This window comes from Ovis canadensis, chromosome 9 (assembly GCF_042477335.2).
Source record: "Ovis canadensis isolate MfBH-ARS-UI-01 breed Bighorn chromosome 9, ARS-UI_OviCan_v2, whole genome shotgun sequence".
NCBI classification, from domain to species: Eukaryota; Metazoa; Chordata; class Mammalia; order Artiodactyla; family Bovidae; genus Ovis; species Ovis canadensis.
In genome coordinates, this window is record NC_091253.1 from 10,661,075 (window position 1) to 10,685,252 (window position 24,178).

At 46.9% G+C, this 24,178-nt stretch overlaps 1 protein-coding gene and 1 long non-coding RNA gene across 5 annotated transcripts in view; one reads left to right on the forward strand and one right to left on the reverse strand.

The window, feature by feature from the left end:
• Nucleotides 1–3,989: 3,989 nt before the first annotated feature.
• LOC138445572 (uncharacterized) lies at nucleotides 3,990–23,400 on the forward strand. Of its 2 annotated transcripts, none has more exons than XR_011258922.1 (4): nucleotides 3,990–4,419; nucleotides 4,855–5,036; nucleotides 19,345–19,501; nucleotides 22,465–22,909. It is a non-coding gene; the product is annotated as an uncharacterized lncRNA (long non-coding RNA). The 2 variants fall into 2 exon arrangements; XR_011258923.1 differs by lacking the exon at nucleotides 22,465–22,909 and adding an exon at nucleotides 23,108–23,400 and having other exon boundaries at nucleotides 4,289–4,419.
• KCNQ5 (potassium voltage-gated channel subfamily Q member 5) overlaps nucleotides 10,311–24,178 on the reverse strand; it is a 632,727-nt gene continuing 618,859 nt past the window's right edge. For 2 of the 3 annotated variants that reach the window (XM_069599473.1, XM_069599472.1), the window contains 3 exons: nucleotides 20,430–20,561; nucleotides 16,475–16,601; nucleotides 10,311–14,485 (listed from right to left, as the gene is read on the reverse strand). In XM_069599473.1, coding sequence (XP_069455574.1) covers nucleotides 13,577–14,485; nucleotides 16,475–16,601; nucleotides 20,430–20,561 — 1,168 coding nt within the window. In that variant the 3' untranslated portion in view covers nucleotides 10,311–13,576. The remainder of the gene's footprint in view (nucleotides 14,486–16,474; nucleotides 16,602–20,429; nucleotides 20,562–24,178) is intronic. The other variant, XM_069599474.1, reaches the window with a different exon arrangement.

The window sequence follows — 24,178 nt, forward strand, 5'->3', positions numbered from 1 at the left end:
TGCCCCATTTTTACAAAACTGGTCTGCTTATCTAAATGCTCTTAGAGTCATACAGCTGAACCTTATGATAGGCTCCCTCCCAGCCACCTGAGAAAGAGATTCTGCGCTCCTCTCTCTCGGTGCAGGAGACTGAACGGCCCACTTTATCGGCTGGCATGGCCCTGTGTTTGGAGGTTTGCGTGCCCCACAACTCACACATTGATTTGCAAACCTCTAAAGCCATGGTATTAGGGGTGGGGCTTTGGGAGAGTTCCTCCAGATGAAGAATATGAAGGTCCTTCTGAAAGACCCCAAAGGGCTTGCTCGCCGCTTCAGCCACATCAAGACAGAGTGAAAAAGAGGCCATCTGTGAACCAGGGAGATGTCAGTTCGGTTCCTTTTCTCAGTCGCATCTGACTCTTATGCATACCGATGGACTGCAGCATGCCAGGCTTCCCTGTACTTCACCAACTCCCAGAGCTATCTCAAACTCATGTCGATCGAGTCCGTGATGCCATCCAACCATCTCATCCTCTGTCATCCCCTTCTCCTCCTGCCTTCAATCTATCCCAGCATCAGGGTCTTTTCCAATGAGTCAGTTCTTCCCATCAGGTGGCCAAAGTATTGGAACTTCAGCTTCAGCATCAGTCCTTCCAATGAATATTCATGACTGATTTCCTTTAGGATGGACTGGTTGGATCTCCTTGCAGTCTAAGGGACTCTTGAGAGTCTTCTCCAACACCGCAGTTCAAAAGCATCAGTTCTTCAGCACTCAACTTTCTTTATAGTCCAGCTCTCACATCCATATGTGACTACTGGAAAAACCATAGCTTTGACTAGATGGACCTTTGTTGGTGAAGTAATGTCTCTGCTTTTTTAATATGCTGTCTAGGTTGGTCATAGCTTTTCTGCCAAGGAGCAAGTGTCTTTTAAATTTATGACTGCAGTCACCATCTGCAGTGATTTTGGAGCCCAAGAAAATAGTCTGTCACTGTTTCCACTGTTTCCCCATCTATTTGCCATGAAGTCATGGGACCACATGCCATGAACTTAGTTTTTTGAATGATAAGTTTTTAGCCAGTTTTTTCACTCTTCTTTTTCACTTTCATCAAGAGGTTCTTTAGTTTCTCTTGGCTTTCTACCAGAAGGGTGGTGTCATCTGCATATCTGAAATTGTTGGTATTTCTCCTGGCAATCTTGACTCCAGCTTGTGATTCATCCAGCCTTGCATTTCACATGATGTACTCTGCATATAAAGTAAATAAGCAGGGTGACAACATACAGCCTTGATGTACTCCTTTCGCAGTTTGGAATCAGTCTGTTGTTCCATGTCCGGTTCTAACTGCTGCTTCTTGACCTGCATATAGATTTCTCAGGAGGCAGGTCAGGTGGCCTGGTATTCCCATCTCTCTCAGAATTTTCCACAGTTTATTGTGATCCACACAGTCAAAGGCTTTGGCATAGTTCACAAAACTGTAATAGATGTTTTTCTGGAACTCTCTTGCTTTTTTGATGATCCAATGGATGTTGGCAATTTGATCTCTGGTTTCTCTGCCTTTTCTAAATCCAGCTTGAACATGTGGAAATTCATGGTTCACGTACTGTTGAAGCTTGGCTTGGAGAATTTTGAACATTAGTTTGCTGGCATGTGAGATGAGAGCAATTGTGTGGTAATTTGAACATTCTTTGGGATTGGTATGAAAACTGACCTTTGCAGTCCTGTGACGACTGCTGAGTTTTCCAAATTTGCTGGTATAATGAATGCAGCACTTTCACAGCATCATCTTTTAGGATTTGAAATAGCTCAACTGCAATTCCATCACCTCTACTAGCTTTGTTTGTAGTGATGCTTCCTAAGCCCCACTTGACTTCACATTCTAGAATGTCTGGCTGTAGGTGGGTGATCATACCATCATGGTTATCTGGGTCATGAAGATCTTTTTTTGTATAATTCTTCTCTGTATTCTTCCCACCTCTTCTTAATATCTTCTGCTTCTGTTAGGTGCATACCATTTCTGTCCTTTATTGTGCCCATTTTTGCATGAAATGTTCCCTTGGTGTCACTAATTTTCTGGAAGACACCTCTAGTCTTTCCCATTCTATTGTTTTCATCTATTTCTTTGCGTTGATCACTGAGGAAGTATTTCTTATCACCCCATGCTATTCTTTGGAGCTCTGCATTAAAATGGGTATATCTTTCCTTTTCTTCTTTTCTCAGCTATTTGTAAGGCTTCCTCAGACAGCCATTTTGCCTTTTTGCATTTCTTTTTCTTGGGGATGGTCTTGATCACTGCCTCCCATACAATGTCATGAACCTCTGTCCCTAGTTTTTCAGGCACTCTGTCTATAAGATCTAATCCCTTAAATCTATTGTCACACTCCAAGCCAGGCTTCAGCAATACATGAACCATGAACTTCCAGATATTCAAGCTTGTTTTAGAAAAGGCAGAGGAACCAGCGATCAAGTTGCCGACATCTGCTGGATCATGGAAAAAGCAAGAGAGTTCCAGAAGAGCATCTATTTCTGCTTTCTTGACTATGCCAAAGCCTTTGACTGTGTGGATCACAATAAACTGTGGAAAATTCTGAAAGAGATGGGAATACCAGACCACCTAACCTGCCTCTTGAGAAACCTATATGCAGATCAGGGAGCAACAGTTAGAACTGGACATGGAACAACAGACTGGTTCCAAATAGGAAAAGGAGTATGTCAAGGCTGCATATTGTCACCCTGCTTATTTAACTTCTATGCAGAGTACATCATGAGAAACGCTGGGCTGGAAGAAGCACAAGCTGGAATCAAGATTGCCGGGAGAAATATCAGTAACCTCAGATATGCAGATGACACCACTGTTATGGCAGAAAGTGAAGAGGAACTCAAAAGCCTCTCGACGAAAGTGAAAGAGGAGAGCGAAAAAGTTGGCTTAAAGCCCAACATTCAGAAAAAGAAGATAATGGCATCCGGTCCCATGACTTCATGGCAAATAGATGGGGAAACAGTGGAAACAGTGTCAGACTTTATTTTTCTGGGCTCCAAAATCACTGCAGATGGTGACTGCAGCCATGAAATTAAGACGCTTACTCCTTGGAAGGAAAGTTATGACCAACCTAGATAGTATATTCAAAAGCAGAGACATTACTTTGCCGACTAAGGTCCATCTAGTCAAGACTTTGGTTTTTCCAGTAGTCATGTATGGATGTGAGAATTGGACTGTGAAGAAGGCTGAGCGCCGAAGAATTGATGCTTTTGAACTGTGATGTGTGAGAAGACTCTTAAGAGTCCCTTGGACTGCAAGGAGATCCAACCAGTCCATTCTGAAGGAGATCAACCCTGGGATTTCTTTGGAAGGACTGATGCTTAAGCTGAAGCTCCAGGACTTTGGCCACCTCATGTGAAGTGTTGACTCATTGGAAAAAACTCTGATGCTGGGAGGGATTGGGGGCAGGAGGAGAAGGGGACGACCGAGGATGAGATGGCTGGATGGCATCACAGACTCGATAGACATGAGTTTGGGTAAACTCTGGGAGTTGGTGATGGACAGGGAGGCCTGATGTGCTGCAATTCATGGGGTCGCAAAGAGTCGGACATGACTGAGCAACTGAACTGAACTGAACTGTATAATTGTAAGGGATTTGATTTAGGTCATACCTGAATGATCTAGTGGTTTTCCCCACTTTCTTCAATTTAAGTCTGAGTTTGTCAATAAGGAGTCCATGATCTGAGCCACAGTTAGCTTCCAGTCTTGTTTTTGCTGACTGTATAGAGCTTCTCCATCTTTGGCTACAAAGAATATAATCAATCTGATTTCAGTATTGACCACCTGGTGATGTTCATGTGTAGAGTCGTCTCTTGTGTTGTAGGGAGAGGGTGTTTGCTATGACCAGTGCGTTCTCTTGGCAAAACTCTGTTAGCTTTGGCCCTTGTATTCCAAGGCCAAATTTGCCTGTCACTCTTGACTTCCTACTTTTGCATTCCAGTTCCCTATAATGAAAAGGACATCTTTGTTTTTGGGTGTTAGTTCTAGAACGTCTTGTAGGTCTTCATAGGACCATTCAACTTCAACTTCTGCAGCATTACTGGCTGCAGCATAGACCTGGATCACTGTGACAGTGAATGAGTCTGCCGTGGAGATAAACAGAGATCAGTATGAAAAGGGAGCTCTCACCAGACCCCAAATCTGTTGATGCCTTGATCTTGGGTTCCCCAGCCTCCAGGAACGTGAAAAAGACATGCTTGCTGTTTATGAGCTCCTAGTCCGTGGCAGTTTGACACAGCAAACAGTCTGACACAGTGCCTGCCCACAACCAGGAAGGCCACTTGGAAACTTCTGCTTCAGCACCTTCTACCCCTCAACCCTGCCCTGGTTCACACCAGCATATCTGCTCCAAGATCCTTCAGATTAGAATGAAGATACTGTTGAACTCCTGGGCATCAGAGAGGTAAACACAGATCAGATCATTCAATTAGGGTGAAGGGTCTGGGAAGAGCACAGGAGTTGGGAAGGGTTTCCTTGAGAGGAGCTGTGGGTGAGGCCCACCCCTCTGTAGGGCGGGTTGTTCAGTGACAATGTTTAGTGCCTCCCTGGGTTTTTCCTGATTCCTCTGAGCCATGCTAGGATAAGTTCCTGGATTTCCCGCTTCAGAGCCAGCGGGGAGAGTAGCACACGGAGCTCAAGCCGCAGTGGTGGACTGCGCTGGAGCGCTTTACCTTCCCTTTGGAATTTTACCCCGAAGGGGACCAGGAAGAGCTCATCTGGGGAGAGGGGTCCCTGCCCTGCCCTTTCCTCGTCTTTCCCCTCCCCGCCCCCAATATATCCCAGGGCCCTCCCGCAGCTCATTCCCCTGCCCCTCCTCCCTTTTCGCCCCCTCCTCCAGGCCACCTGGACGCTGACCTGCTCCTCCTCGGGGCGCACAGCCAGACCTGCATTCAGCGGGAAAGGGGTTTCGCAGCCACGGGCCTGACGCGCGTCCTCCTCGTGGCTTCGGGGAGTCGCGGCAGTGGCTGTTCCTCATGGTCTGGAGCGTCGGCAGCCGGGACCCTGAAAGCCGGGGCCGAGGTGGGTGACCCTCGACTCGACGGTCGCCTGCATTGCTGGGTGTCCGGGTGCCCCCCTTCTCTCTGCCCCCCCAAGCTCCGGGGGAGGGGGTGCCATCGGGGAGGGATGGAAAAGCCCAGGAGATGCGGCCAGGGAGGGGCGGAGGCCCCGGGCCGGTGACACCCTCAAGGTCCCCTCGGGGTCCCGGCCGGCCGGGGGGGGGGTCCGGTCTCGCCCCGCGCTCTCCCCGCAGGCCTCGAGCTGCTGCAGCTGGTCCGGGGAGCCAGCCGCTGACCACCCGCAACCTGGCCGCAGCACCCGGCCGTCCTGCTGGACGCGCGGGGCCTGTTCCCGTCCCACCGGGGAGGGGGCTCCATCCCCCTTAGGCCCTCCCAGGCCTGCTGTTACCGAACGTTTGGTTGCAGACCCCTTCAGCTTTCATTCTGTGCGTCAAAGGGCCTTGACCTCTGCTGGGCAGTCGAGAGGCAAGGAGGCGTCTGAGGAAAGACCCTACAGGCAGGACCCGAGGTGGAGTCTGTGGTTCATCTTTGGCCCTCGGAGGCCTTCTCGGCACATTTTGGAGATTCACGGAGGCTCGGGTGTGTGAGAGAGGTGCAGTCCGCCAGCATAGATCCAGGGAAACGAGTGGCCCCACGTGCCAGGCCTCTGGGGTGCGCTCCCTGTGGGTGAACGGGTTTGGCGCAGGAGGGCCTCCGGGCGAGTCTGTCCGGAAGGCGGAGGTCTCCGGGCTTGCGGCCCAGGGGAGGGAAAAGGAGCAGGAGAGGAAACTGCTCCCCGGTTGGTCTGGGGGGTGGGGTGGGGGAAGGATGAAAACGCGTCCTTCTAAAGAAGGTCCTTTTCTGGAAGGACCCTGTCCGGTAGACACAGGAGGGGAGAGAGGCGGCAGTGCAGACAGAGGCAGACGGTGGTCCACCCCAGCAGCCCGGGAGGTGGGTGATCAGGCGCTGTTCCCGATGCCCAGCCGTTGGCAGTGAGGCTGAAGGGCTGTTTCTCGGAGCAAAAGAACCCGAGGTCCCTCAAGGGATGAATATGTTGCCTAGCAGGGTTTCCTAAGTTTCCGTTCTAGAACTTTCTAAGATGCCAAATCCACGTTTGTATCTTGACCACCCGTTTGGACTGTGACAGAACTCCAAAGAGTGAGTTTTGAGCGGTTTATACCAATGATGGCAGATATGCGACTGCTGTCATGTTCAGGAATGAGAATGGTGGGCTAGTCTAACCAGCCGTCAGCCAAGGGTTTATATATCCCAATGGGTGCCCTCCCCCTTAGATGTGATCCGGGTGCTGTGTGCTGCCACCTTGTGGACGATGAGAAGAACCACCGGTGCTTTCATCCTGACCAGGAGTCAGCAGGCAGGATGGGAACCTTAGTGATGTCACAGAGCAAATTGTACTCTGCGTGGAGCTACTCACCTCTGACCTTCAGTTATGGTGGATAATAGGATGTCCTCGGGTTTTCTCGAACCTGCAGCCAAATTCATCCTGATAGGTTGCCTGTGGTCGGGTGGTGAGGGTTAAATTATGTTACACCTCTGAAGCATTTGTTGGTACACTGGGCAGTCACCAACCATGAGTTGCTAGGTTTTTTAACTTTTTTTTAAATTTGGTGTTTTCTTAATTTGCAATGTTATGTTAGTTTGCAAGTGTACAGCAATGTGACTCCATTTATAATGTATGAAGTATATATATATAGACTGGTTTTCACAGTAGGTTATTATAGCGTATTGAATAGAGTTCCCTCTGCTACACAGTATGTCTTTGTGTTTTTTTTTAAATTTTGTTTACAGTTGTGTGTACATGAGTTGCTCTTTAAAGTCTGGAATCCCAAGACTGGAGGCCAGTTCTGACTATGTGCTTGGCATTGGTAGGATATAAAGAGAACTGGAGATCAGGAATGTGGTTTTTATGGGGTTCAGGGGCTGGGGAAGGGAGATGAAACCCTTTTTTCTCCTTGGAACTCACAGGGACATGTGAGCAGTCGGGCCTCCTGGTGAAAGGGCCAAGCCTAGGTCTGGGTACCACCTATAGGATCTGAGCCCACGTGTTGGGGAAGGCGGGAGGGACAGAGGGGAGGGATGCTGAGGCCCAAGGGAGGGGACAAGAGAGGGGCTGCTGCTCCCGGTTCTGCAGAAACATGATTACTCACTACCTGGCATCCATTAATTTCTTCTTGATTCTCCTTTGGAAAAGCCCAGAGAACTCTGGGAGAAGTGACAGACCAAATCTGTGACACGTGGTGAGTGAAGCATGAGGGTTACACCCTTCTTGAGAGAAAGGCCTCTGAGATGGGGGTTGGAAGCGCCTGAAAACAGACCAGGACATTCTCATCCATTCAGGGTTCTCGAGCACCTCAGCCTGCAGGGTCTGGTGGGAGGACCTGGGGAATATTTTGAGATGCCCTTCCCCCCTCAAGAAGTTCGTCTGGGGCATTGCAGGTGACTCTGGGCCCAAGTGAGACACTTGGAGCTGATGTTCAGGGCAGGAGATCCATGGTTGGGAGGGGTCCCTGCGTTAAGAGCAGAGGTCACAAAAGAGACCACCTTGGGAGGGAGTCGGGGGCAGAGAAGAGAGAGGCTGGTGATGGGATCTGGGAACCGCGACCATGGAGCAAAGAGAACAAGGAGCTTGGGCCAGTGACTCGGTCTGATTGACCCACTGGATCAGAGACAAACTTGGGAGCAGTTTTAAGAGGAAGGAAGAGTGTTTGCATAGCTGATCGCCCGAGAAAACCAAGAGGGAAGTGCTTCTAAGCAGTCATGCTGACCAGGGCAGAGCTGGCTGTCTGAGGGCTGGACAGATGTGGCTTGACTGTCCTGCTGGCTGGGGGACAGATGCTGGGGAAATGGAATTACCTTCTACAATTTATTGATTGTCGGTTCTAAAGTGAAGGTGAGATGTGGAGATAAAGAGGAAGGTGAAGTCTTGACTTTGCTGGTCTCGGGAGAGGCTCCTTTCTGTTTACAGGGGAAAAAACTGAGAGGGAGGTGCCTCAGATGTGAAGAAAGAGGGGATTGGGATCCAGAGCAAGAGAGCTAGTCTTCACTGGGCACGAGTTTCCATCCTGGAATGGCAGAGGCCTCCCCACCCCAAGTCCTGAAAAGTGGGGTGGTGCTGGATCGTGGCCCAAGGGATTCGGTGAGGACATTCTGGTGCTCCAGAGCATCTGTTGACCTGGGCTGCATTTGATGTGAGGTTGTCACCACTCACTTAGGGGCTGCACCAGGCGAAGGTGTGAACACCTATTTCTTGAGGTCATGGAGTGGGCAGGGGTTGGCAGGGCAGGAAGGCAGTCACACTCAGGAAGGCAAAGGAGAGGAAAGAAGAAGCAAGTGATGGACAGAGATGAACATCTCTAAAAAAGGAAAAAGCTAGTAGGCGAGAAGTGAAGGAAGTAGGTGACCGTGGGTGGGAACCCTGGACCCCAAGGCTTACCTACCCCAGAGCACACTGGACTTGAATTAGGCAACAAAACCGTGATAGGAATGAAGCGAGCGGTGGAAACAGGCAAAGATATATGCCACACCAGTGTGCCTTTGAGTTATCTATTTATTTATTTATTTGACTTCCAGAGCAGTGCATGCACCTAAAGTTTGCTTTGAAATGTAGTGAAAACGTCAGTAACTTGGAGTTAGGTAAACCAGAGGGTAAAGTCTTATTTTAATTAATTAAAATTTTTTTTAATTAAAGAAGCAATTTAAGTGGTTGAAACCAGGATGATGAAAGTAACCACTTCAAGGTCTGGGAACCTACTTGTACAAGTGATGAGGGTGGGGTAATTGTATGTATATTTTGCTTTTAAGCTGGGGTGAGAGATGCTTTAACATAGGTGTGAAGGTGTGTGGAAGCTGTTCACATTTTTGAGTTGGTCAAGCAAGCACATTCCGTGTTTACTTGTTAGTTTCACTAGTAAGTGTCACCTCCCAAAGGTGACGGAATAGGCAGGGACCTGCCTGAGCCAGTCGGAGCTGCGGCGGAGGGGAGGCCCCTCAGGTGACACCCGTTCCCTCACCTCCCTCCATCTAAAGCATCTTTCTTAGGGCTTCCTGGCTTTGTGATCCAGAGTTCCAACATTTTGAAAAGTGAAAGTGTCAGTCTCTGAGTTGCGTCCGACTGTCTGTACCCCATGAACTCTAGCCTGCCAGGCTCCTCTGTCCATGGAATTATCCAGGCAAGAATACCGGAATGAGTTGCCGTTTCCTTCTCCAGGGGATCTTCCCCACCCAGGGATCGAACCCGAACCTAGGTCTCTCGCATTGCAGGCTGATTCTTTACCATTTGAGCCATGAAGGAAGCCCCCACCATTCTGAGCCGCTTTTCAAATCAAATGATTGCACTGGAATTCATCATGGACACAGTGCAAAACTGCCAGTGGAACAGGGGGTTTTTCTTTTTTTGGGGGGGGGCAGAAGGGTAAGACCCCTTTCGGGAGTGCACCCCTCGACCCCCATCTTCTCAGCTTCCCTGGTGGCTCAGACGGTAAAGGCTCTGCCTGCAATGCAGGAGACCCAGGTTCGATCTCTGGGTCAGGAAGATCCCTGGAGAAGGGAATGGCTACCTACTCACTCCAGTATCCTCACCTGGAGAATTCCATGGACAGAGAAGCCTGGCGGGCTACAGTCTGTGGGTTCGCAAAGAGTTGGACACGACTGAGTGACTAACACTTTTCCACCTCCTCACTGGGGAGCACCGGATAGGTGTTAATGGCCATTCTGAGCAGCTGGGGCTCCAGCATTTGGGCACGTGCTGGTTCCCACTTCTTATCACTTATTTAGCAAACCCTTTCATTATAGTTAACATAGGGCTTACATACGCTGGCATCTGCTTTGATATATCAAATAAAAATGTATAAAAATATACAAAAATAAATATTCAGTATGATATCAAATTAATTTTTCTTATGATACCCTCAACAACATCTGCAAATCTTTCCCATCCCAGAGTATCAATGATTTCTTCATCGACATTGAGAAAAGATAATTTTTTTTTTTCGGCTGCACCATGAGGCATGGGGAATCTTAGTTCCCTGACCAGAGATCGAAACTGTGCCGCCTGCATTGGAAGCATGAATTTTGCAAGAAGATAATTGTTAATTTCAACTCCAAATCTGCTTGACCTACTGGGACCTAGTCAGTTCAGAACCAACCAGTTGGTACCAGATGAAAGTAGTCACACTAGCTGTTTATAGATATCTTTTTAATGTTTTACTTTAAAACAAATAATCCTGGTAAAAGAGAGCAAAGGAAATTACATTTGAATGGTAGCTTGAAATGGATATGATATTCCTGATTTATTTGTTTTCAGGAAACAAGACAACTGCATTGTCATATGTGACTTCCAGAACTGCTCACTTAAATGTACATAATTAAATTAAGTTTCTCTTACAAAAACACAACCATGTCATTTTAAGGCAAAAAATATCAGCTTCTGGGGAGATAAGGTAACATTTATTGTATTTTCTCAATCTGGATGAAGTGACCTATTCATTTAGTTGCTCAGTTTCATCATTTCTTATGGTTTTGCTTTGCACACAGGCATGAGAATGAGTCACATTGTGCCTGATTTCCTCCTCTCTGTGAGACTTGTTTTCTGGCAAATTAAGAACTTTCAGAATCACTGAGTCAAGGGGAGGTGAGAAAGGCACCTTAGAACAAGAGAGAAAGACTGAAAAACTCAATCGAGCGTCTTTTACTTTAAACAAAACTTGCTATCTACAGATGTTAATTTAGTTGAACAAAATGCAAACATTTAGATCAGACGGAGCAAAATCTTTTTAGTGAACCTCGTAGAAGGGATGTTTGCCATGAAGGGCTAGCTTGCTCAACCCTACGTACCGGAGGTGGCAGATGGCCGAGGCCTGAGAAAGCCAGCGGTCAATCAGCACTCAGCTAATTGTGCTTCGAGACACTGTCTGGGGCTGACGGAAGGGGCTTTGCTAAGTGTAAGGGAGAGACCCCTCTCAGCTCCCCCGACAGGAACACAGCAGACACAGCCCTACAGCTTCACACAATATAACAGGCTTTCGACATCCAAGAAGTTTTGTGCTGGAGTAAGACAGACACAAAATGGTCATGGCTTGGGTGTGTGAATGCTTCTCCCAGCATGGTTTACCACATCGGGCTGTGATGAACCGTTGGTCATGGGTTTGGGTTTGTTTCTGAATCTTCCATCTTCAGCGATGCCAGATGGACTGGGCTGTGTCTGAGGCCTAACGGGGCCTAAGGCGGGGTCCTCAGTACATTCAGAGTTCCTGCTGCCAGTGGGGTTTGACCCGGACAGAGCGTGTCTGAGACTCAGTGCTACCTGAAAGTTCCGTCCTCTTCTTCAAGTGATACCTGGAGATGGCCTGCTGGCATGGTGAGGGGTGAGTGTGTGTGTGTGTGTGTGTGTGTATGTGTGTGTGTGTCTGTGTTCTCGTGTACAACCTCCTTTGGAAGATGGATCACAAATTTGGAGACATGGCTAGATGAAATGCTGCATTTAATAATTTGACAAAAATTTTATGTTTTGAAATACAAGAAGTGGCTTAAAGAGTTTGAGAACATCTTTCAAACCGGAGTGTAAAATGGATGCGCTCTCTTCTGCGAGTCTCCAGCAGCCAAGTGGAACCTGAAGTTTGCATGCCAGGAGTGTGTGCAGGAGCGTGTGCGAGGATCCAGGTGGAATGAGAGGAGGAATCCTTCCAAATTTCAGTGCTTATCAAAAAAGGACAAGGGTTGAGATGTGTATTGGAGGTGGAGTGGAGAAGTTGCTTACTTGGGGGAGGGAGGCTGGTGAAGAGAAGCAGGAAGCCCACAGCCTGTGGAGGAGAAAAACAGGGGGTCTGGGGTGGAGAAAGCAAGTTGGGGAAGAGAGTGTGGGAGGGACTCGGCAGGTGTCAGGGCCTTGTCTTGCCTTTGGGTGGCTGTTGACGGCCCTGATCCATCCCCTGGCTGCTGGAAAAGTTATCCTGGAGGCAGCAATATCAGGCAAGGAGAAAACTCTTTTTAAGTTTTCCTGTGGCTGGAGTTTAATCCACCTGCTTTCTCACTTCCCCTGGCCCTTGGGTGGTGCTGTTACCTTAGCTGAAATTCTGACGGTCTGGGGTTGCTAACAAGTGGTCAGCTTGGCTTGCTTTCTGGTAGAGATATTTCTTAATTTGTTTCCCTTGGTCTTTTTGGCCACCATGCTGTATTATTCAGTGTTTTGATTTGCAGACCCTGCCAGGGTTACCTGGCTTCTGACTATATGAGCTTGTACCAGGAAACTGAATCAACCATTTTTCAGAGCGGGGGCGGGCAACATTCTTGGAGAGAATAGAAAATGTCCACTACAGTATAAAAAGTAAAGGAGGTTTAGTTTTAGCCTTTCATATGCAAAATGTATGACATGATAGCAAAACACATTCAGGGCATATTAAAAAATAAATACCTTGCAAAACTCTCTGCTTATATATAAGAATAAGGGGTGTTTAGGTAGTTGAATTCCCTAACAATATTTGTTTTTTAAAAAAATCAAGTTCTTTTCTTTTGGTTTGTTTCCCTCCCTCTCATCACCCTGGAGGAGGAGGTCATTTTCTTGAGCATCACTGATTTCCTGGTGTTAGGATTCTTTCTGAGCCATTTCCATCTCTGTCTCATGTCTCCTCCCCGAGAGCCTGCCTGGCTTTCAGCCTCGTAGGAAGAGCCCCTCACAGGCCTTCTGTAGGCAGCTTGCAGGCCTGGGCAGGGCCACTGCCCAGGGCTCAGCCCACCCCCATGTGCCATCCACTCCTTGGGACTCAGTTGTTGCGTTGCGTAGCAGCTGATAGAGCCGTCAGGGAATTTGTTTCCATGAAGTCAAAGGTGTCAAAGAGTCAGCCTATTCACCCCACTGGCCCTGAATTTCATTATTTGCACATTTTCTAACTGAAGAACATTCTTGTCATAAAAAACAAACAAACAAAAAAAAACCATGAAAATGATGTGCAAAATTGCTGGCCACAGCGTTAAGTCACCAAAAGCACACAACTTGACATTCAAATTACACTAGTGATAAAATGGCTGGGTAGGACAGGTTGGCATCTACACCTTGAACAGGCAGCCGTGTCTGATACCCCGATTCTGTGTTACGGGCGACTTGTTAGCAGCTGTCGATGACGGTCACTGTGTCACCTGTACATTATGGCCACAGTTTGAAAAGGAATGCTGCGTTTTATCACCAGCAGAAATGCCTGACATTTGAAGGCGTCAACAGCCATCATTTCAAGACACAGAGTTCGATCTTCTAACAGAGCTGACTTTGACGTTTCACAACCACCCCTGCAGCATGAGCAGGGTCGGTGTCTCGGGATTCTTAACTCAAGGTACCTTACTGAGCGAGGGGCAATGTCGTACCCTGAAGTTCAGCATCCCCTAAACATGCATTTTCATGCAATTGAAAGATAACAGGCTTAGGAACTGCCTTTCATGTACTTCCTGATTTTTGTGGGTTCAACCTTTGAGAAGGGCTTTCCAGAGAGTTCATGCAGCGATGTGTATGGCTAAGGGGCGGCCGGGCCCGGGGGTGGGGGGCAATCGGAGGCCTCATTTCAGCCTCACGTGTGGCCGGCCCAGGGCGTCGGCGCCCCCCGCCGCGGGACAGGAGCTCTGAGATGATCGCGACCGTCCAGTCCTGAGAGAGTCCGGCGCCGGGGCGGGCTCCCGAGCCGGCGGCACCGCGTCCAAGGCGTCTGTCCCAGTGTCCTCCGGACCCGCTGCCTCTTCATCACTGATAAACAACTTGGATTCCCGCCACTTGGGGTAAAACTCTTGGCTGCCCCTGGAGCCGCTGGACTCGCTCCCCGACAGCTGCACGTCCAGGTCCTCGGTGGACCGGGCCAGGTTCTGCGCCGACACCGAGCGGCCCGGGTCCTGGGGCACCGCGGGCCGGACCGACAGCAGGGCCGCCCCGCCCAGGTCCAGGCTCTGGCGCAGGGAGCGCTCCTTGGCCGGGAGGCGGTCCTTGGCGGCGGCCAGGCGGGCGCTGAGCTCGGGGAGCGCCTCCGGGGCTCCGGCGGGGCCGTGGGGCAGCGGCCCGAGCACCGGCAGCGCGGCCGGGATCTGCAGCGTGGCGGGGGCCGCCGGCCGGGCAGCGCCCACCGCCGCCGGGGGCGCCAGGCCGCGCGGGGCCGCCGGGCCGTCTCCCGGGCTCCCGGGCGCCGGCGTCGGCGCGGGGCTGAACGCGTAGAGCGCCTGGGCGCCCAGTTCGCCCGGCGCCAGGATGAGCTGCAGGCCCCGCGCCAGGCCCGCGCTGGCCGAGCGCGGGAGGCCGCCGCCCGGCGCCGGGCCCGACAGGTCCCGGCCGTCGCCCGGGCTCTGGTAGTCCGACGTCTGTTCACATTCGAAGGGCGGGCTTGGGAAGGGGGCCAGCGCGAGGGTCGGAGCTGAGCCTTTCCGCAGCACCTGCTGGTAGATGTCCAGCAGGCAGTCCAGCTTGGCCTCGATGGACTGGACCTGAAAGAGGGGAAAACGTGCACCTGTTCACAAGAGTTTAAGGACTGAAGTTAGGCTGCAACCACTCGGCAGGTCCCGAGTGCCCGGCATTTCGCGGCCTTGACTCAGGACCCGCTTGGGACGCGCGGTCCAGCCGCGGGGGTGGGAAGGGAGGTCTTGGGGGTGGATGCTCTGGCCTTTGCCTGTCTCCACCGGCACCCTTCTTCTCCCCATTCTTTAAACGTGATGTTTTCAAAGACCGTATAAGCCCCTTTAGAAAGGAAACTTCCAGATTCCCCTGCCCATCAGGTTACCCTTCCTCAGCCTCTTCCATGAGGACATTCCCGTACTCTACTGTGCAGCAGGGAGCTAATTCTGTAAGAAACGAAGACCTAGATACGGGGGCTCCCCTTAGCGGCCCAGTGGTTAGGGCTCTGTGCTTCCACTGCAGGGGGCACAGGTTGGATCTCTGGTCTGGGAGGTAAGATCCACCCACCTCCACTCGGCAAAAAAAAACAAAAACAAAAACCACCAACAAAAAAACTCCACAATACAATCCCCTCCCTCCCAACCCTAGATCAATCTAGGCAATTCTAAATTTTAAAATATAGGTATCAAATGCTTGGCATGTTTATAATTAAATCAGAGGAGCATTTTGACTTTAAAAAATTGTCTTTGTATGAGAAGATACTCACTCTCAGGGTCAACAAATATTCAGTGCGTCACCACAGTTATAATGTATGGTTTGTTTGTTTTTAAGAATGACCCAAGAGAGAGACAATGAAAATAACCAAAACACAAATTTAAAAAGTAGATTTTATTATTCTACTGTTAAAATCCATAGTTGTTTAAAGTTCAAGTATTAATAGATGAGAGGAAATTTTCTATTCCTTCTGCGGAAATTCAAGTGTTTTGGAGAACATGGTCTATGCATGAAGAAAGTTTATTTGCTCTTTCTTGATTTTATTCCTTTTAAAATCAGTCACTAAAATACACCCAATTGCTTATAACCAATTTTGATTAAAAAATATTCTGGCTACTTCACTCCTATTAGAATGGCTGTCATCCAAAATACAAGAGACAACAATGCTGGAGAGGATGTGAAGAGAAGGGGGCCCTGCCTCAGTGTTGGTTGGAGGGTAAATTGGTGCAACCACTATGGAGAACAATATGGAGATCCCTTAAAAAATTAAGAATAGAGCCACCGCATGATCCAGCAATTCCATTCCTGGGCACATACCCAGAGGAAACAAGAAATTAACTCAAAAAGATATCTGCACCCTGTGTTCATACAGGCACCACTTAGAACAGCCAGAACATGGAAACAAGTGTCTATGGCAGATCAATGGATAAATAAGTTGCGGTGTACATGTATATATATACAATAGAATATTATTCAGCCATTAAAAAAAAAACTGAGGAAATCCTGCCATTAGCAGCAATATGGATGCACCTTGAGGGCATTATGCTATGTCAAATAAATCACACAGAGAAAGGTGAATACTGGATGATACCAGTTAATATACCTAAAACAAAACACACACACACACACACACACACACACACACACACACACACAATCCCCAAACACATGGGAAAAAAGATCAGGCTTGCGGTTGTAAGAGGCAGGGGGTGGAGGGAGGGAAATCAGAGGAGGGTGGTCAGGAGGCTCAAGGTTCTAGTTATAGAAAAACAAGTGCTGGGCTGTGATTCACAAAGTGATAACTACAGCTAATACTGCTGTGTGGCGCACAGGAAAGGTGTTAAGAGAGCAGATTCTAAGAGTTCTCGTCACAAGGAAAACAACTTGTTTTCTTTGCTTTTCTTTCTGTTGTGTCTCTGTGAGATGATGCATGCTGACTAAGCTTATTGTGGTCATCACTCACAGTTCATGTAGGTCAGACCGTTGTGTTATATGCTTTAAAGTTATACAGGGATATACGTCAACTTTATTGCAGTAAACTGGAAAAAAATCTGCCTAAGACCTTAGGCAGTTTAGTTGAGTTGTACCTGTTTTTCAACTTTGACCACCCGGCCGAGCATACTGAGGTCGTCCGTGGCCTCGTGTTCTGCGGTTATTTTCTCTCTGCTCTTCTTGTCTGATGTGATTTGTCCTTTTCCAAGAATTTGATCCACACTATCAGAAAGAAAGATCCGGTTATGAGTGTGAAAGGTGGAGGCTGCCCCAAACCAGAGGAAGTGTTTTGGAAAGAAAAATACAATTATCTTTAATCTACATAAGAAGAAATAAAATGAACTTCTTCCAGTTGAGATAGTTATTTTCTTCACATGGAAATTACACAAGGTTAATTTTCTCATTATTTTAGGCCGTGATGAAATCTATTATGACTGAGCTTCTGGAGGCAAACCTGTCCTAAACTACAAAGTAATTTGTCTGTTTCCACCTCTGATCAGGCATTTCCTGAATTCAGTCACTTAAAATATGACAAAATCATAATTATTTCATGTTAGTAGAACAGAACATTTAGCTTTATTGACTATGCCAAAGCCTTTTACTGTGTGGATCATAACAAACTGTGGAAAATTCTTCCAGAGATGAGAATACCAGACCACCTTACCTGCTTCCTGAGAAATCTGTATGCAGGTCAAGAAGTAACAGAATCAGACATGAAACAACTGACTGGTTTCAAATTGGGGAAGGAGTACATCAAGGCTGTGTATTGTCACCCTGCTTATTTAACTTAGATGCAGAGTACATCATGTGAAATGCTGGGCTGGATGAAGCACAAGCTGGAATTGCTGGGAGAAATATCAATAACCTCAGCTATGCAGATGACACCACCCTTATGGCAGAAAGCAAAGAACTAAAGAGCCTCTTGATGAAAGTGAAAGAGGAGAGTGAAAAAGTTGGCTTAAAACTCAACATTCAAAAAACTAGGATCATGCATACAGTCCCAACACTTCATGGCAAATAGATGGGGAAACAATGGAAACAGTGAGAGACTTTATTTTTTGGGACTCCATAATCACTGCAGATGGTAACTGCAGCCATGAAATTAAAAGACGCTTGCTTCTTAGAAGAAGAGCTATGACCAACCTAGATAACTTATTAAAAAGCAGAGACATTACTTTGCCAACAAAGGTCCATCTAGTCAAAGCTATGGTTTTTCCAGTAGTCATGTATGGATGTGAAAGTTGGACTACAAAGAAAGCTGAGTGCTGAAGAATTGATGCTCTTGAACTGTGGTGTTGGAGAAGACTCTTGAGAGTTCCTTGGACTGTAAGGATATCAAACCAGTCCATCCTAAAGGAAATCAGTCCTGAATATTCACTGGAAGAACTAATGCTAAAGCTGAAGCTCCAATACTTTGGTCGTCTCATGCAAAGAACTGACTCATTGGAAAAAACCCTGATGCTGGGAAAGATTGAGGGCAGGAAGAGAAGGGGATGACAAAGGATGAGGTGTTTGGATGGTATCACAGACTCGATGGACATGGGTTTGGGTAGACTCCAGGAGTTGGTGATGGACAGGGAGGCCTGGAGTGCTGCGGTTCATGGGGTTGCAAAGTCTGACACAACTGAGCGACTGAACTGAACTGAGTAGAACAAGTCATTTAAGTGAACATTTATTATATATCTGATATGTGGAGATGAGAAAGCTATCGTCTCCATCTTGGGGATTCTAGTTGAAGGGTATATATACACCACATAAGTGAGAAACTCCAGATTAGCTCTGCAAATTCTGTAGTGGTTGAACTTTATAAAAACATTGGGAGGCAACTATACTCAAGATTTTGTAACAACCTATAAGGCAAAAGAGGCTTCCAAGGTGGCGCCAGTGGTAAAGAACCTGCCTATCAGCACAGGAGATGTAAGAGATATGGGCTTGATCCCCTGGGTCAGGAAGATCCCCTGGAGGAGGGCATGGCAACCCACTCTAGTATTCTTGCCTGGAGAGTCCCATGGACAGAGGAGCGTGGTGGGCTATGGTCCATAAGGTCATAAAGAGTTGGATATGACTGAAACGACTTAGCACACACAGACAAAGGAAAAGAGTCTGAAAAACGTAGATATATATGCTGTATAAGTGAATCACTTGGCTGCACACCTGGAACTAATACAACATGGTAAATCAAATATATTTCAATAAAAACAAACAATAAAAAACATTGAGCAAACATATGTCAAGTGGAAAAACTGTTGTTTGTAATGCTTTAGCACTCTCTCCTGGTCGGCTGATTTATGGAAGGTATCAATTTTAAGTTTAAAGATATTTCACTTTCAAAAACATTAATTCCTTCACCCTCAGAAAAATAAAACTTTACCAGAAATACGAGAAAACCATAAATAATAATGGAAATAACTGGATCTTAATTTACATTGAACTTTTGTTTTAAATGATTAATGGATACTATTTATATAAACTATTTCCACAATTGCAATATGAAATGAAATTTAAAGTGCAGATTTTACAGTGTATTTTAACTAGTGACCCTATCCCTATGAAGAAAAATAAAACAAATCACATTTGTAATTAAAAAAAACAAAAGTTAAAACAAAACTTTAAAAGGTAAGGAGAAAAAAATAAAAACAGCCTGGATGGAAGGGCAGTTTTGGGGGGAATGGATAGATGTATATGTATGGCTGAGTTCCTCTGCTGTCCACTTGAAACTATCACAGCATTGTTAACTGTTTATATTCCAACATAAAATAAAAAGTTAAAAAAAAATTTTAAAAAAAATTAGAACAAAACGAGCAAGCAAACAAACAAAAACCCATTGGGAGTCCTAGAAAAGACTTGGAAGACCTTGGCCACTTGGTGAGAGGTTGTAAGAAGATCACAGGTGAGTTAAAACAATTTCCAAGGAGACTTAATCAGTCTACGTTGGAATTAATTTCTTCCCTTTTGTGTATTTTAGAGCTGAATTATCAGGAATACTGACTGCACTTCCCAGCTTACTTTGTGTGCACAAAAGTACAGGCAACCATGATGTCTAATCTACTCCACTGCAAGCTCCACCAGGACTGGCTTATCTGTTCATCTTTGTGTGTCCAGGGTGCCCAGTGCATGAATGGGTAAGTGAAAAATGTGCGATTTCCATAACTAAGGTTTTAGAAGTCGACAGGTGTTTTACTGAGGGCCTAGTATATGCCTCACACTGTGCTAAGTGTGCCGTGTGCATGAACACGTGTTGAAGACTCGGTCCCTGTGTTTGAAGAACTGTTCAGTTACCAGGCTGGTAATTTGGGCCTGGTTGTGAAGCAAGACAAACTGAACTGACTAAATATTTTGGCTTCAAGATAACACAATCAAGCACATGTTTAGAGGAACATACTCATTTCTTTCAGCCGCCCGAGAGGATGCTCACTGGAAAGATGGCGTGTATCCAGCCTGTTGCAGAACAGGGATGAAGGGACAGGCCCAGGCTTGGTTCAGGGCCAGGGGAACAGACGTGCCCCCGGAAGCAATACAGAAGCCAGTACACAACCTCAGGTTCTCTGCCTGGCCTCTCAGTGCAGGATCCCACCAGGAGGGGCGTGATGGTGCCCTGCAGGGGACTCTGCGCGCCACGCAGGGGCAGAGGAGGGAGAGGTCTGTCTTTGTAGGCTGGATGGTGGGTCAGGCTTAAGAAGGAGAAAGACTAGCTTATTTCTAAAGGACATAGAGGATTCAGGCAATAACAAAATGACATCAGCAGCCACTTTGAATGTTGCGCAAGCACTCAGGCCCCTGCTTTAACTCATGCAGTCCCACAACAGTCCTCTGCGGCCACCGCCAACGCCCCCATTTCCATAGGTGAGACACTAGACGCAGTCCATACTTAAAGTTGTTTTTAGTGCCTGATTTATATTTAAATAGAATCTACATTTTAACACAGAAGTCCGGTTGTCCACTAAAAACAAGTCAGAAACATGGAATTCAAGAATCTTCCCTACTTTGGAGAGCTGACTCCAAAGTTTCTGTGCCTGTCCCCTTAGAACAGGTAACCTTCGAGTTGCTCACCGTGTCTGCAGGCTTTTAATCCTGCACAGCATGTCCAGGTGACCAGCAGAGTATTGTTCGATGACATCTTTTACATCGTATGGGCGCAGTGTTTCCTTAAACTTCCGTTTTGCAACATGAAACTTCATAATTCTGTAAGAGTGATGTATTACATATTAATCTTTGTAACTTCCCTAAAAGAAGTTACCCAAACAGCTCACTAACATACAGAGGAAATGCTGGAGGAGGAAAGTCATGCATGAAGTTATTTTAGGTTTCTGCATCTGCAGAAATGCAACAGGAAAGCCTGAGGTTATGTGAACTATCTCCTGTGAAGCACACCTTGAGAGTAGAAAAATACACTACAAAAGAGTTGTTGTTTAGTTGCTAAGTCACGCCCAACTCTTTGTGACCCCATGGACTGAAGCCCTCCAGGCTCCTCTGTCCATGGGGTTCTCCAGGCAAGACTACTGGAGTGGGTTACCATCTCCTCCTCCAGGGGATCTTCCCGACCGGGAGACTGAATCAGCGTCCCCTGCGCTGGCAGGCAGATTCTTTACCACTGAGCCACCAGGGAAGCCCACAACAGAAGAGACTAAATATTAATACTAAATCTTGCACCTTTTTAAAGTCCACTGAAACCCTGAATTAAAATTTAATTAAAAATGCAATTCTAGTCACGTGACACCCTCCACCCCAGCCAGCGGTCCAAGATATAAGGTGGTGTTGCTGCTAAGCTGCTAAGTTGCTTCAGTCGTGCGAACCCATACGCGGCAGCCCACCAGGCTCTGCCGTCCCTGGGATTCTCCAGGCAAGAGTGCTGGAGTGGATTGCTATTGCCTTCTCCAATGCATAAAAGTGAAAAGTGAAAGGGAAGTAGCTCAGTCATGTCCGACTCTTAGCGACCCCATAGACTGCAGCCTACTAGGCTGCTCCATCCATGGGATTTTCCAGGCAAGAGTACTGGAGTGGGTTGCCATTGCCTTCTCTGAAGGTGGTGTTAACCACCCTATAAAATTTAAATGTTGTCAAAATGGTCTTTTATATAGGTATATGCATTTTGGAGATGCAGATATGCTACAGAACTCAGTTCTCTCTAGGGAAATGTACATTTGTATAGAAATTTATGAAAAATTTGCTTCATAAATTATTCCTGCAGAATACTGCTCAATTAGCTACCTAAGTTCTTTATGTTTCAAACATAACACACTCATCACCTAAGTTGGATGTCTAGACTTTTCAGAATCAGAAGTCTTTTTAATTACAATGCCTAACCACCAACATGGACTCATGTTTTAAAACAATATTTTATTAAGACATTTCATGACGCCATGAATAGCTAAGCTGCCTAAGATAACCAGTTGCTACAACAACTTGATATAATTCCTGGAGAAAGCAGAGAAGCATAGCATTTTATTGCATCTGTGTACCCTTACTGCTGCTGCTGCTGCTAAGTCACTTCAGTCGTGTCTGACTCTGTGTGACCCCATAGAGGGCAGCCCACCAGGCTCCCCCGTCCCTGGGATTCTCCAGGCAAGAACACTGGAGTTGGTTGCCATTTTCTTCTCCAATGCCTGAAAGTGAAAAGTGAAAGTGAGGTCACTCAGCTGTGTCTGACCCTCAGCGACCCCATGGACTGCAGCCTAGCAGGTTGCTCCATCCATGGCATTTTCCAGGCAGGAGTACTGCAGCTATATGTGAAACTGGTTGGTGTTTATTCAACTATTAATTGGATCATAGACTCCTGTTATCACACTCATGGGTCCCCGCCTGGGAATCAGTCAGCTAAGCTCTCTGAACCAAAAGGTATTGCTCCTTGGTGGAAACTGGTATGATTGGGAAGAAATGCAGGTTTAAGTGGAAAATTGCCTATCCTAAATGACAGCTGATTGCAATGAATCCAAGTTGTTTTGTTGGTTATTAAGCCCCAAACTCGATCCTATAATTTACTATTGACTTCAGAATGACTGTATTCTAATCATTGCTGAATCATTTCTTTTTTTTTTTTTTCTTTCCGCCTTTTTTTTTTTTTTGGCCTGCACCACTTGACTTTCAGGATCTTAGTTCTCCGACCAGAGATCGAACGCATACCTACTGCAGCGGAGGCAGGGAGTCGTAACCACTGGATAGCCAGGGCATTTCCAAATCATTCCTGAATCATTTGTTCTTAATGCTCTTACCCTCTTCCTCAGCCACATTGGTTTTCCTTGGCCTCCTGGGGAAACATCACACTGCTTAGCACATCCTATAAGGCTGTTGATGGCCTGGCCTCTGCGTACCTCTCTCCTGATTCTTATCCACTTCCTCCTTGGAACTTGTGGGACCACAAACACATCACTCAACTGCATACCACAACTGTCTGTGTATGCTTTTTCCTCTTCCTGAAATCCTACAAGATCGTTAAGACTCAGTTCTAACACCAGTTTTAATAGAAACTTCTGCCATTCTTTCAAAGTAGTCACTGGTCTACTAACCTTTATTAATAAATTCTTGAAATACAACTGCTTCTGTAATTATTTGCTTATATATCTGCTTGCCCCAGGCCGTATGAGGTCCCTGAATGCAGGGAGGAATGGTTTGTTTGTCTGGAGGCTCTGATGGCAGCTCCCTGGTGAGGGGAGGGAGTGACGGACTAGGGGGAGAGCGCCCACCTCCTCTCTCCAGACGCTCATCCCTTGTCCCCATTTGTCTGCATGCAGGCCTATGCCAGCCCTTCTGGATTCTCGAGGAGATTCACTGATGGCAGAGGCTGTTTTCCATCCCAGCATCTCAAATGAGCCCTGGCAAGGATCAGAGACGGCTAGGGACCAGCTCCTCTCTGGTTGTACAAAGCTGTGTATGTTTTTCTGTGACAGGGAACACTCCTGAGATCTTCTGAATAAAACAGATCTGAGTTCTTCCAGGCACATTTCAGGCAGAGCTTAAGGCGTTGACTCTGTTTCATGAATACAAAAAAACTTGCTAAAGTAAAATAAATGTTTATTCATTAATACTTAGGGCTCTGATTCAGCAAAGAATTCTTTAAATAGAACTGCTCCTGAAAATCATGAAAATATAATATTCTTTTCCCTTAAATTACTAATATAACTAGGATTTCAGAGAACAATTAAATCGCAAGTAATAAGATATCATTATGTGGAAGGAGAAAGGAAAGCAAACACTGAAAGTAAGGAAAAAATGACACAATCATTACCCAGTAAGTACCGAACGTAGAGAGAGAGAGAGCTAATAGCAAACTGAAACCGTCCAGGGCAAGGATGGGGAAAGCCTGGTGACTGAACGAAATTTATATATCATAGGGCCATCAGGAAAACAGGGATGAACACATGCGGCTAAAGTCTGAATAGAGTAAAACCTTAGCTTTCTGTCCCTAGGAGATTGCTACAGACGCTTGTGAAGATCCTGAGTGCCAGGCTTGGTTCAGGGGACGTGCTCCCTGGAAATCACGGCCATCGTGTGATGGCTCTTTCTGAGCAAAGACCCTGGTTGTGAAGGTGGGTGATTTGAGATGTTTATACCATCCAGACACCTCGGCTTCCTTCCCTCCACCCAATCCCCTCTCTCTTGCCCCAGGGACTGGACTTGATTTTCATGGGTGAAATCAGAAGGAAGAGAGTGGAAAACCTGGGAGACTGAGCTAAGCCCCCTCGCTTCCCTGGAGACCCCAGGACAACTCAGATGGCTTCTGTCTCTACCATGTCATGAGCTGGACCCGAGGTCCCAGGGTTCCCATCTCCTGGACATGGAGCTGGATGGTGGGATGTGAAGGT